We start from the raw sequence: 14,079 nt of genomic DNA, 5'->3' as shown, positions 1-14,079 counted from the left end.
TATATTTTAAAGATATCCAATTTGTATCTTTATTACACAAAAAAAATCAAATGAGTAATTGCCAATCACAATGCTTGACAAGAACACTGGAATTATAACAGATGAATTGTCAAATGACATGATCATGTATTTTTCTGGCAACTTTGTATCTATAAAACTGCTTTTCCTGGAGTCCGAGGGTAAGGAATAACATCTCTGATGTTATCCATACCAGTCGCAAAGAGAAGCATCCTCTCGAATCCCAAACCAAATCCACTGTGTGTCACGGTGCCATACCGCCTGAGGTCAAGATATTCCTTATATGCTTCCAAAGGCAACCCCATCTCAGTCATCCTGCATTATTCAGAAAACATGTCTTAGCATTTTAATACAATAGTCTGCCTATTAATCGGTGGTATCAACCGTTATCATTATGTGGGCATTGGCGCATAGTAACCCAAGGCACAACACAACACAAAACAAAGCAAAACAACAGTCGAATGTAGGCATATCATACCTTTGCACCATTACATCATAGCGTTCTTCTCTTTGGCTTCCACCCACCAATTCTCCAACCTGAAAGAACAAGCAGACATGTCAATTCCATAAACCCCTCATAGACGGCTCTGCGAAAAAAAGGGTATTATATGCACAAATCCGCAAAAGTGGTAAACTGATAATTAATCCTCATAACATTATTCAATGATGAGAGTAATATTTTAAGGTCAATTGAGCATTAGCAAATCAAAACAAAACTAGTCACCTTAGGAACAAGTACATCCATGGCAGCCACAGTTTCAGCATCGTCGTTGAGCCTCATATAAAATGCTTTGATTCCTTTCGGATAGTCATATACTATCACAGGCTTCTTATATATCACCTCAGTCAAATACCTGCAGGGAAGGTGAGGCGGTGACCGTTAAATCAGCAGTTTTCGCAATTGTAAGGAGAAATTTGCCACAGAAAAATTTACTAACCTTTCATGCTCTGACGCTAAATCGATCCCCCATTCCACTTTGTTCTCAAATTCTTTGTCTGTGACTTTTTCCAACAATTCCACTGCTTCTGTGTAAGTGATTCTCTTGAAGGTAGTTTCAGCCACCTTTGTCAAGCGGTCAATAGCAGTCTTGTCGAAGTTCTTGACCATGAATTCGAGATCTTCTATGCAATGGTCAAGTAACCATTTGCACATAAATTTCACATAGTCCTCAGCACAATCCATAACATACTATGATTGAAACAGGTGTTTTGTCAGCCAATAACAACACACCATAATAGAAATAGAAAGGGATATTCTCTCGTGTACCCTTTAACTTTTTCATTTTCTAAAATATACCCTCTTTTCTTACAGAAAAAACTTTGACCGTCAACTACAAGTTTAGAATACGATAAAACTTTTTTTCAAATTGACCGTCTAAGAGGTATTCAGTTTGAAAAAGAATTCACCAACGCCTCAACTCGTAATCGGGAGGTAGGGTTGGTCAAAGTTTATTCGTTAAAAAAAGTTTTGACCAACCGTAACTACCGGCTACGAATTCAAAAAGCCGTGAATTGTTTTGAAAAAAAAAATTACCGTTTTCTGAACTCATAAAAGGGAATTATTGTCGGTCAAAGTTTTTTGTGAAAAACGAGGATACACCTTAAAAAAACGAAAAAGTTCAGGGATACACGAGAAAATATCTCATACAAAATACGGAGTAACAGAGAAAAGAGAAGGAGATTTAACAAACCTTAAGATCAGCAAACGCGAGTTCTGGCTCGACCATCCAAAATTCAGCCAGATGCCTTGAAGTGTGAGAGTTCTCTGCGCGAAACGTTGGGCCAAATGTGTAAACACGGCCAAGACCACAAGCTAAAGTTTCAGCATGCAATTGTCCAGAGACAGTTAAGAATGCCTGACGAGCAAAGAAGTCTTTGGTATAGTCAATTTTCCCATCCTTGTTCGGAACTGTCTTTTCTGTCTGGTTTATCAAAGTCGTGACTTGAAACATCTCACCAGCACCCTCGCAGTCACTCGTGGTGATAATTGGTGTGTGAACATGTCTAATTTTTTTCGATCTGAAGAATGTTGCAGTCGCAAATGAAAGTTCATCCCTAATTCTAATAATTGCAGATATCTGTTACCAAATTAACAAAACTTATCAATCAACATACAAGTCACTTAACAATATCTTTATAAAAAAAAAGAACAATTTGGAGAAACAAATTTTTGCATCATCTTTCGACTTTTCTGAACTGAACATGACTCGGCACAACAAGCAGCCCAGTCCTAAAGAACAAGATTATCCTGCTGTTGCAATGATTCAGCAGAGAGTCGTCTCTCTTAAAACCGTTTAATACATTGGTGTCGTAGACTCCCACATAATGCTACAGAAGACGGTATTTACATTTGACACTAATTGAATTTTGCTAGTGATTATATCATGCTGTTTGTCATGGTTCCTTTCCAATCATATACTCGTACAATTACATATGTTAAATATTTTGGTGACGAGGAATGATACCACTTTTCAATGGCGTAATCAACAGATACGCGTATTAATCTTTTGGTGACAGGGAAGAATAATACATCATGTTGCTACTAAACTGTTTTAGATACGTTCCACCCTTACAACCGTCTCAAATACGAATTTGTACAAAGTTACTACACATTATAATTAAATTATTAATTTCTTTCTAAAATCATTCCGTTTATAATTGCCTCGTTCGTAACCCTAAACAGTGCCCCTAAATTTGTCGAGGCGGCCCTGCTCAATATAACTTTAACTACAGACGGATTTAAGGGCACTGTTTAGGGTTAAAATAACCACACCCTAGAGAAATTCACCAAATCAAATCATCCTAATGTTCAATAAATGATCACAAACAAACATATACAAGTAAAACAAAAGAATACATAAATACCGTGTTAGTTCGAACGCGAAGATGAGGATAATCTCTCAACTTCTCAAGAGACATCTTGGTCTTCGGAAGGGGATACTCATCTTTATCAATAAGCCCAACATCCTTAACTTCCTCCGCACGCAACTCAATTTTCTGCTTAGTACCCTCAGGAGGGGTAGTTAACGTGCCAGACACGGTAATGCTGGTACCAGTAAGGACAAGTTTAGCCAAATCAAGGCCAGCTTGCTCGGCGACAGCGGAAGGCACGATAATTTGGAGGCTAGCAAGGCATGAACCGTCGTTGAGTTCAAGGAAGGCAAAAGTGCCTTTGCCTTGTTGACGGCCTGTTTTGACCCAACCGCCAACGGTAGCGCGTTTTCCAGATAGGCTCGCGCCACCGTCTTGGGTGGAAAGAATGTCGTGGATGAGGGTGCATTTTGTGTAGAACCGTTCCTCCGACATACTGGCAAACAAAAGCTAAGACTGAAATTCTCTTCGGAAGATGATCGACTAAAGAAGGTAATTGAGTAGAGGAAGTTTTTTTTAAAAAAAAATTTGCAAGGAACCAGGTTTTCGATCTTCTATTTGTATTACAGAGTAGAATTAATTAATATTAATATTACTTTGAATTTTCCTTAAATAGGACAATTTTGACTAGGTTCCTTGCTGACCAAGGTTATTAGGAGTAGTATATTTATTCAACATTAGAACTAACATTAGTATTTTCGGTAAATTTTAGGAAATTGAGTAGAGGTAGTATTTTCGGTAAATTTTAGGAATTATTCCATTTCTTCCCGGCCATTTATTCCAATTACCACTAGTTTTAGGAAAGTTGTGATATCTCAACTACACACAAATGAATACGTATACGATATATTACATGGACCTTTTAGAAATTGAGCTTACGTGTATTTATTCTAAGCTTTTAAAGTTCATAAGTTACATTTTTTTTTTCACGTCAAATTCAAAATTAACTGAATTAATATGTATAGTTTTTGAGCGAACCAGCTCATAAATTTTATAGTAAAACTCATAATTTTAAAGTCAAAACTTGAAAATTTTATTATAAAACTAAGAAACTACACAACTAGGTGTATAATATGTTGTATGATTATAAACTGGGATGCTTGTAGACCTGGCAAACAGGTCGGGTTTGGGTCGAGTCAATTGTGGATTGGCAAGATTCGGGTCATGTCAAGTCATTTCGAGTTTGGGTTATTTTCGGGTCAACTAATATCAAGTTACTTGAATAATAATCAGTTTCACCAATAAACATTCAAGTCGGGTCACACTTCAAGTCTTGAGTACAGGAGTACGGGTAGGGTTAGGTTATTCGGGTCCAATCAATGGCGACTGAAAATTGAGATGCAGCAGTTGGGGTTTGGGAACTGGGAGCTATACCATGGAGTTGTTTAATTCGGCCAATGAATCCATGATGGCAGGATTGATATGGCCTTAACTGAGACATTCAATCATAGATTCATAGGTCTATATCTCATTGATACATGTGAGTATGTGACAAGCATCAATTACCAGCCGGCTAAGGTGTCAATTGACGATGTGTACACAAAACCGATTGTAACGATGTGGTGTGCATTCCCAACCAGGGGCCGCAAATAAGCTTGACATTTATTGCTTCCAACGTTTCTTCGAATGATTTTTCAACAAAGTAGCATCAGTTATAACCGAACTACCATCTGCAATCTCAAATTTCACAAAAACCTTCAACCGAATACATGCTGTAGCTTCAGCGGTTCAGTCAGACAAGAAATAGATGCTACACTGGAAGAATGACTAGGTTGTAGTACGAGAACAAAATGCAGAACATTTTAATGAGTGCCAATTTCTATTTTTACAAAGTAAATGTTAAATGAGTACTTCACAATCACAATGTCTAACAACAAACTGGAATTATATCAAATAAAAGGTGAGATCAGATGACAATGAGTTTTCTGGCAAATTAAATCTATAAATCTGCTCTCCCTGGAAACCGAGGGAAAGGAATAACATCTCTGATGTTATCAATACCCGTGGCAAACAGAAGCATCCTCTCGAATCCCAAACCAAATCCACTATGTTTCACAGTGCCAAACTGCCTGAGCTCAAGATACCACTTATATGGTTCCAAAGGCAATCCCATCTCGGTAATCCTGCATTATTACGAATAACTTTTACTCTCAGCATTCTATTGGTAGTTCTCATCAAATTCGAGTTTAGATAGTCTGAGCATCTAAACTAAAGTTGGTTAGTTTCTTGTAACACTGGCTCACATATAGAGATTGTGAGACACTGAGACGTACAATCAAATTAAGGGTGAGATCAGATTAGCTTGTATTCTTTTTGGATAATTAAAGTCGTCTCACCAAAAATACCAAGCGAACAGCCTACTTTGAGAATCTGTGAGCAATATTAACCCAAGCCATGCCAGAAAAAAAATCAGTGTATCTCTGCATATCATACCTTTGCACAATGACATCATAACGCTCTTCTCTCTGGCTCCCACCCACCAACTCTCCAACCTGAAAGCACAAGCAATATAAACTCATAAGCAAAATTGGCTTCCACCCTAGACTATCAAGAGGCGAAAAAAAACCTTTACTAAATTTTCAATATGTTAGTTCTGTTTAAAGCAGAAACGTCAAATCAATAAATCTTAATGTAGGAGTCTGTAAAAGTGGTAGTTAATCAGATGTAACATTCAATTGTTCAAATGTGAAATAAGTCTTCAGTACTTTAATAATTGATCCCCCCTGAGCATCAACCAGAGGTGACGTTCAAACTCAATTTTTGTTTTCTAAATGAAATCTCCCTTAAAAAAACTTTATACGAATGATACATCAAAAATACTTTAATGCGGAGTACAGCTTAAAAAGTTTCTGTACGATATATCATACATCAAAACATAATTAGAAGGACATAGATTATATAAAAATTTCTAGTGTAGCATGAAATACTCGGTGCTCACATGTGGTGTTACTTCGACTCTTCACGTTTTGAACCGTATCGGTGTTGGCACGACACGACATGGATACGGATTCTATACCCAACACTTGTTAATCTGACACTTCTCCTAAGAGAGCCGAACTAGTCAAGATAACACCATAAAAGTCGAGGAAGAGAGTTCTATAAGACATTTAGTATTATTTTAATAATTTAAAATCTTATTTGTCAAACTTCTTTCCATTTCAAATTTATAAGTGTATTTGTGATTTGAAGACTTGTCTTCGCACCCGTATCCCCATTTTAGGACAGGGTCCCCGTGTCTCAGAATTTCAGTCGTACCAAATCCGACACTAGGATATGTACCTGTGTCCAACACTTTTACCTGAGTCAAGGTAACATAGCTCACATGTATAGTAACCGTATTATAATAGAAATCAGATCAGACATTTTATTGGCAAAATGCAATTGATCTTCCACTAAAAGAGGCAGAAGTGCAGAACCATGTTTTTCAGTTAATGTAATTCCGAAAAAAACCAATGTGAACCCAGATTCAGATTCTTCTTTGGATTACTCTGTCATGGAGAAATGATGGGTACAAGAAGTGAACCCTAAAATATGTCCATCAAGCATTAGCAAATTGAAAGAAAGCCCTCACCTTGGGGACAAGTACATCCATTGCAGCCACAGTTCTACCATCGTCGTTTAGCCTCATGTAAAATGCTTTGATTCCTTTGGGATAGTTGAATACTATAACTGGCTTCTTAAATACCACCTCAGTCAAATACCTGCGATGGAGGCGACCTTTACATTAATACTTCAACCATTAAGGAAACATTCACACACACACACACACACACACATTCACACAACCCAAAAAAAAAAACAATCACTAACCTTTCATGCTCTGACGCTAAATCGACTCCCCATTCCACTTTGTTCTCAAATTTCTTATCCGTGACTTGTTCCAACAATGTCACCGCTTCTGTATAAGTGATTCTCACAAAGGGAGTTGATGCCACCATTCTCAAGCGGTCAATAGCAGTCTTGTCAAAATTCTTGACCATGAATTCCATATCATCCAAGCAATGGTCAAGTAACCATTGACACATAAATTTCACATAAGCCTCGGCACAGTTCATATCATCCTACGAAAGAAGTGTTAACAATCAGTCAGTCATATAACAAGTATAATAGTCACAAGTCACAACACCATAATATGTAGGTATTATGGTTCATTGTGACTAGTGTTATGATATTTCCACACAGACTAAGTAAGGACCACTCAACCATCTCTAGACAAAAAATGCCAATAGCGGAGATGGGGCTGGGAAGAAATGATAAATTTAGACTGTAGAAAATATTGGTTAGTGTGTAAAAACATATCATGACGCCTTAGAAATTTGCAGGTTTAATAAATTAAAACACTGCTACTCCATAAGTTATATGCACCTTCAAAGGTAAAGCCAGGATATACACATCCTTACTGCAAGCGCAGAAATAGTTTCCAAGCTAACAAAAATGCTTGTGTGACGAAAGACAGAAGTAATAAAGCAACTTTCACCATACACTTGCATGGTTCGTAAGTAAACAATGCACAAAAACGAAAATGTCAATTCACTATCCTTAGTTCTGTATTCTGTGGGAGTCAAATTCAACATGAACCTCATGTATCGAATATGTTTACATCAATCCGTACAAGGAATAGCCTAGCTTTGAACTTTCAAGATTTAACGTTTTACGGACCAACGACAAGCGTGCAGCAATTAGTTTACGAAACAGCTGCCGCCAGACAAGCAGATAATAAGTAAGACAGCCTTTACAATAAACTGAACCAAACTAAGGGCATCCACAATCAAGTAGCTTTTGGGAGCGTCCAAGACACTCTTGTAAGATAGCTCCTTTGTGAATGGGTTCTTTCTTTCATTTTTTTTAAGGAAAAAGTAAGAAGGGGTCCATTTCGAAAACTGGATTCATAGATGAACATGGGTTTTTAGGAGAACTGATTTAGGGTTTGTAAATAGTTTGCCATAAAAGGTTTCAGTTTCTGTGCGCAAAACAAGTAATACGCACAAGTCCTTCAAATGATAAAATACAGGTGTGTGTTTCAATAAGAAATATAACACACTTAAAATGAAAGAAAAAAAACAGAGAGAAGAGAGTGTGATTCTGCCAACCTCGAGTTCAGCAAACGCAATTTCTGGCTCAACCATCCAAAACTCGGCCAAATGCCTTGAAGTGTGAGAGTTCTCAGCACGAAATGTTGGCCCAAATGTGTACACACTGCTAAGAGCACATGCATAAGTTTCAGCTTGGAGTTGTCCGGAGACGGTTAAGAAAGCCTGACGACCAAAGAAATCTCTGGTGTAATCAACTTTCCCATCCTTCTTGGGAAGCCCAGGTTGAAGCTTAGCCCTCTCTTCCAACTTGGCAGAATCCTCTTTTGCTTTTGTTAGTATAGCTACAGCAGCAACAATTTCCTCTTTCTTTGCCTTGTCTGCCTTCAGTTTCTTGACAGCCTCCCCTTTCTCCAGAACAAGAAGCTTTGCTGCTTCAATGTCGGCTTCTGATGGAGGTGAACTCTCCCTCAACTCTTTCTCTATCCTTTCTGACTCATTTATCAAAGTAGTGACTTGAAACATCTCACCCGCACCCTCACAATCACTCGTGGTGACAATTGGCGTGTGAATATACATAAATTCGTGTTGTTGAAAGAATGTATGCGTCGCATATGAAAGTGCATTGCGAATTCTTGCAACTGCCGATATCTGTTACCAAAACAACAACCGTGTAAAATTGAGTGAACAATTTTGAGAATCAAATATTTATATGTTTACAATTCTTGTGCCTGGACATGACTCAAAGAAACACAGCACATATAAGTCAATATTAAACTATTCTTAAATAAACCCTTGTATGAATTAGAAGCTATTCTATTACTAAATTCAGTCGAAATTTTCTGATACCTAATATAGAGTTGGAAACCTTTTCGTTCAACTGGATCACATCAGAGTATCAGACCATTAACAATTTGGTTCTATCACAGTCCAATCATGCTCAGTTTTTTGGTCTTTCGTCCAAGACCGTCCTAACCGGACCAATTAACAGCCCGACACATACAGTGTCTTAGTTACCAATTAAAGTGCAGATACATGATTATATAGTTATATTCAATATGACAAGTTATTGGAACTGAGCAATAAATGATGTGATCCTGTGCAGTTGGTTATAAAGTCGTGTTTTTGTATTGATAATTTGATGATATGTACAAGAGAGGGAAAGTGCAGCTTAGACAAACGAGAAGAATTTGTGTATTCTTTGACATGGGACATTGCTATCATATCTCAGCTACATTTAAGCACCATTACATCTCTTATTCCATTAATTATAAACATCCCATAAGCATGATTGATGAGTTTTTAAAAGACACACATTTACTATTTGATCTCTCTTTTGTACAGTAAAGTAGTTGAACTTAACTTCGATTTCTTTTTTCTAAATATATCTACCTTACAACCATATTAACCAATTCTTATGTCTAGAACTTTAAAGAAATGATGTAATTCAGTATGAAGTTCTTTTGTAGGATGATCAAAACTTTGAAAACATAGATTGTCGTTTGTTTGTGATCACATAGCCAGACATATAACTGCTGTCCCATTTTCAGTCCACAAGGAAAGTGGTAGCTACGGATTGCGAAATGGTTGGAGTTGTCCTCAAGGAAATAAAAAGCGCCCTTGCTTTTATTAAAGCTGTTAATATCTGAATGCTTGGTCATTTTCTTATTGTCATGCCTTAGACCATATTATCATCACTCTCTTGATGAATGTTTCACGGCAAAAAAAATTTACTAACGAGCATTCCAAGTACCGTAATTGTAGGATAAGTTAGGATACTTGATCAATCTTTCCCAATGCAAAAATAAAATACTTAGGTGTGTTTGGATAGCAAAAGTGGAGAGAAATGGAGGGGAGGGGAAAGGAGGGAAGGGAATGGGAGAGAAGGGAAGGGAAGGGGAGGGGAAATGAAGTGTTGTTGTTTGGATATAATTTCCCTCCAAATCTTGCCTATTGTGGAGAGATTTTAATTAGGCTTGGAGGAGGAAATTGGATCCCTCCAAATCTCTCGGCCTCCATTTCCCTCCACGCTCATTTGCTATCCATAAGAGATTTTAAATCCCCTACTCTCCCTCCCTTTCTTTTTCCTCCAAATCCTTCAATCTAAACACACCCTTTCATTCCAAGTACCGTAATTTTCCACAATACGGACAAAAATGCGAATCAAAAGCGTAAACGCCGGCTAATTCAATAAATTCATCAAAACATAACGCTAACTGGGAACAAGTATCCTAATTTTCAAGACTACGAACAAAAAAATGCAAATCAAACAGCAATTTCGAATGATTTAATCGTCTTCATCAAAAAATAACGCTCATTTAATAAATTCATCAGATATCGTAATTTTGCAAATTAATAACAAAATGACGAAACAAACAGTAATCATACCGTGTTAGTACGAGGACGAAGATGAACAAAATCTCTTAACAACTCAAGAGTCAATTTCGTCTTCGGAAGCGGATACTTCAAAGGATCAACAGGTCCGACATCCAAAACTTGATCAACACGCAATTCAATCTTCTGCCTAGTGCCTTCCGGCGGAGTCGTTAACGTGCCGGACACGGTAACGGATGTACCAGTTGGAACAAGCTTAGTTAAATCGTAGACGGTGGCGGCGATGATGACTTGTAGGTTAGCAGTACAAGAACCGTCGTTGAGTTCGAGAAATGCGAAGGTACCTTTACCTTGTTCTCGGCCGGTTTTAACCCAGCCGCCTACGGTGGCGCGTTGGCCGGCGAAGGACGCGCCGTTGTCCGGTGTGCTGAGGATATGGCGGATTGGGGTGCGGTTAGAGAAGGCGGCGCGTGGGAGGACCGCGGTGGTTGGGGATATGGTTAGGTCGGCGATTTGCGGAGTTTGGTCTGACATTTTGTGAGGGTGCGGCGGGGATTGGATGGAGAAGGGTGTGAGGAGAGTTGTAATGTTTTTATATGGGGGAATCAGGAGTGTAAATGTGTAACGCTAAACCCTAGTATAGAATTTCTTTATAAGATTCTTGACCGGTTTAAATGATCCTTACAAATTATGGAAATAATATCGAATCTTATTTTTATTTTTATTTTGAAATATCGAATCTTATTGTCTTTGGTAATGTGATTATTTGGTTCGTCTTATAATTTGATAGATTTTTTTGGAAATTACATTTTTGTAAAAAAATTAATTAGATTTGCTTAAAATAATTTTTATGCTTGCCTTTTCTCATTTATTGTTTGGGCTGGAATTACTCTTCTGCATACGGATTTTACTTTTTTCGTATACACTTGTTCGTTAAATTTTCATCCAATACTCTTCTAACCTATAAAGCAAATTACCTCTTATATCAACCTATTTACCCTAAAATCTAATCTAATTGATTCGAGTACTTGAACAATTGATCTTAATTTTTCAATTTATAAGTAATTTACTTGTTAAACAATTAATAATAATATTACTAGTTTAATTTTATTGAATTAATCAAATTTATTTATTAGTTTGATGAAGAATGAAATGAGACTTTGTATTTTACTTTCCAGATATGGTTATCCAAAGGAATTAATTTGGATTAGCCTATCTCAAAAACAATGTCAATTTAACAAATGTCTTGACTCAAAAAAATTATAACTAAAAGTTCACCCAGTATTCTTGAAGTTGAAACTCGTGGTCAAGAGATAAGGTCACTCAAAAAAAAAAAAAATTGTCAAAATAACTTTCACATACAAAAACTCCTAGCCTCGGGATCCGAATACGAAAAACTTTTTTCTCAAATCGTAATTCCCATAAAGTTTATCAATTTAAAAATTGTCACTTTCTGAACTCGTAAACACGAATCTATCCTAGGGGCAACCGTGGCAGACATGTGGAGCGAGAGTAATGGCTGGAAATGGGAAGTCGTCTTCTCTAATTATTTATCTCGTAATGACCTTCTCAAGATTGCAGCTTATTATCTATCGCCGGAACCGTATTTGGAGGACTCGCTCTACTGGAATGCATCATCTAGCGGAAAATTTACAGTTAAATCTGCTCTAACTCTCATTAAAACTGCCGACATCAGTCCAGAGACAGAGCCTATAGCGTGGCATGTCATTTGGAAATTACCGGTCCAACAAAGAGTTCGTATGTTTATTTGGCTTGCTGCACATGGTCGTCTCATGACCAATTATAACCGGGTCCGTAGAGGGATTCACGATGATCCCATTTGCCCAAGATGCTTCGAAGAGGACGAGTCAACCGATCATCTCCTACGCCGTTGTCCATATTCCAGAGAACTCTGGGATCTTTTAGGTGAGTGTGCCATCTCCCCATCTTTTTTTACCCTACCATTTAAAACTTGGATATCCAAAAATGCTAATAACGGCATCCCTTTCGCTACTCATGATTAGTCCATGAAGTTTGCGATAACTTGTTGGTGGATATGGCGGTGGCGAAATAATGTTACATTCGGAAGGTCTGATGATAATCCGTCGGAACCCATTCGGTTCTTAAGGCAACAGTTCGATATCACAAGAAAAGCTCTTGACCGATTCTCCATTTTCATCCCAATACCGGGTACTGTGCATGAGAAGCGTTTTATTCGCTGGAATACGCCTCCGCACGGATGGGTTTTGTTGAATACAGACGGACCATCAAAGGGAAACCCAGGTCTGGCTAGCTGCGGGGGTATTATACGTGATGAGTCGGGTAATTTTCTTAGCGCTTTCAACTTTTCGTGTGGCATTTGTACCTCCATGAGGGCGGAAATGTGCGCCCTAGCTGTGGGTTTTGGAGCAAGCTCGAGCCTTGGGAATTCGCAAATTATTAATCCATATGGATAATAAGACCTGTGTTAGTTTCATTCATGAAGAACAACCATTGAGTAATAGTTTGCGCCCCATTGTTCAACAATGCATCAATCTTATCAAGCTAGAAGGTTGGGTGGTTAAGGTGGATCATGTTTTCCGAGAAGCTAATAGAGCAACTGACTGGCTCGCTAATGAGGGAGTAACGACTAGCACCAATGTTAATTACTACGATCATCCTCCGGACGGTTTCCGTTCGATTCTCCGTGAAGACATTTTAGGAGTAGCCATACCTCGTCTAGTTACTAGTTAATTTCGTTTCTGTATCGGGGCTTTGCCCCTCTTTTGCACAAAAAAAAAAAGTTTCTCGGTTCAAAAACTTGGGTATTTTGTGTAAAATGTCAAACCTTATAAGTACCACGTAAATTTTCTGAAGCTTATAACGAGATTTTAACATTCACTTTCTCCATTTTACTAGTTTCTTCAGTTTTTAAATCTCTTCACAAAATTCAAAAGTATTTGGGGCAAAAGAGAATAAATTAAAAACACTCAAATACATGTAAAAAAACTCATTATAGTTCAAATACACGATGTTATAGTTGGGTTTTATAAAAGGAGTAACGAACCTAAAAATAATGCTCACTCTCATAGGTAGTTCTTTATGCTTTAATGGATGTACGCTGAACTTGATATACTCATCAAGTAAGGATATATATTATAAATAAACCGAGTTAAGATTGATATATAATTCGAATAAAGATGATTAATGATGATTTGCGGTTACACACTCACACTTACATTTATACACATATGCATCAAAGAAATTTAAGCAAATCAACAAAAATCTGCAATTTAATTGGTGACGTTAGTGACGAGTGCAATGATACTTTTAAAACATAGATACCGAAGTAAAACCTCCATGATGACTTGCGAGTGGAAGTTATATATCGTGAGGTTTGGTTGAGTATAAAACGACATTTGGAGTGGTTGTTATCGTCTCACGCACAAAACCTAGCAACGATTTCCACTTATGTCAAAATTTATACCACTTTCTAAAAGAACGTTACGATTTACTTTAAGATTAAACCGTCGTCCCCTATTTACTTAAAAATTAAAAAAACTTCAATTTTCCCGTATAAGTGACATACTACTATAAATATTTGCCTCTTAATTAATTGGTTCCACTATCTATATTTTCTATTGGACAATATTTGTATCCTAACTAATTCTATATCGTAAATATCGACGGTAATTATGGTCAAAAAATTTCCATAGATCATTGTTCCGCTTTTACGTAAAGAACGCAAAATCTCTACCTAATTTAAAATGGAGCCAAATAGTAAATACCACCAGTTCTATTGTCAAATTCTCTAACATTTGTATCTACAAAATGTGCTTTCACGCGA

General features: G+C 37.3%; 2 protein-coding genes across 2 annotated transcripts; both read right to left on the bottom strand.

Annotated features, from left to right (window-relative positions):
- Nucleotides 1-3,447, bottom strand: LOC141591255 (asparagine--tRNA ligase, cytoplasmic 1-like). The gene is made up of 6 exons (XM_074411606.1): nucleotides 2,884-3,447; nucleotides 1,710-2,096; nucleotides 957-1,207; nucleotides 743-872; nucleotides 497-555; nucleotides 1-333 (listed from the first exon to the last, which is right to left on the bottom strand). The coding sequence occupies exons 1-6, from the start codon at nucleotides 3,322-3,324 to the stop codon at nucleotides 150-152; spliced, it is 1,452 nt and encodes a 483-aa protein (XP_074267707.1). The 5' UTR covers nucleotides 3,325-3,447; the 3' UTR covers nucleotides 1-149.
- A 1,225-nt stretch (nucleotides 3,448-4,672) lies between these two features.
- Nucleotides 4,673-10,894, bottom strand: LOC141592595 (asparagine--tRNA ligase, cytoplasmic 1-like). Its single transcript, XM_074413332.1, has 6 exons — nucleotides 10,308-10,894; nucleotides 7,980-8,570; nucleotides 6,700-6,950; nucleotides 6,461-6,590; nucleotides 5,323-5,381; nucleotides 4,673-5,012 (listed from the first exon to the last, which is right to left on the bottom strand). The coding sequence occupies exons 1-6, from the start codon at nucleotides 10,785-10,787 to the stop codon at nucleotides 4,829-4,831; spliced, it is 1,695 nt and encodes a 564-aa protein (XP_074269433.1). The 5' UTR covers nucleotides 10,788-10,894; the 3' UTR covers nucleotides 4,673-4,828.
- Nucleotides 10,895-14,079: the final 3,185 nt, after the last annotated feature.

Source organism: Silene latifolia, chromosome 7, assembly GCF_048544455.1.
Source record: "Silene latifolia isolate original U9 population chromosome 7, ASM4854445v1, whole genome shotgun sequence".
NCBI classification, from domain to species: Eukaryota; Viridiplantae; Streptophyta; class Magnoliopsida; order Caryophyllales; family Caryophyllaceae; genus Silene; species Silene latifolia.
The sequence above is the reverse complement of the archived record's forward strand: the minus strand, read 5'-3'. Positions and strand labels throughout refer to the sequence as shown.

Coding starts and splice junctions, on each gene's coding strand:
- LOC141591255 (XM_074411606.1), bottom strand. CDS start 3,324: ATGTCGGAGGAACGGTTCTACACAAAATGCACCCTCATCCACGACATT. Junction 556..742: donor TGGATGTACTTGTTCCTAAG/GTGACTAGTTTT, acceptor TTGTTCTTTCAG/GTTGGAGAATTGGTGGGTGG. Junction 334..496: donor TATGATGTAATGGTGCAAAG/GTATGATATGCC, acceptor TGAATAATGCAG/GATGACTGAGATGGGGTTGC.
- LOC141592595 (XM_074413332.1), bottom strand. CDS start 10,787: ATGTCAGACCAAACTCCGCAAATCGCCGACCTAACCATATCCCCAACC. Junction 6,591..6,699: donor TTAGCGTCAGAGCATGAAAG/GTTAGTGATTGT, acceptor CCTCCATCGCAG/GTATTTGACTGAGGTGGTAT. Junction 5,013..5,322: donor TATGATGTCATTGTGCAAAG/GTATGATATGCA, acceptor GTAATAATGCAG/GATTACCGAGATGGGATTGC.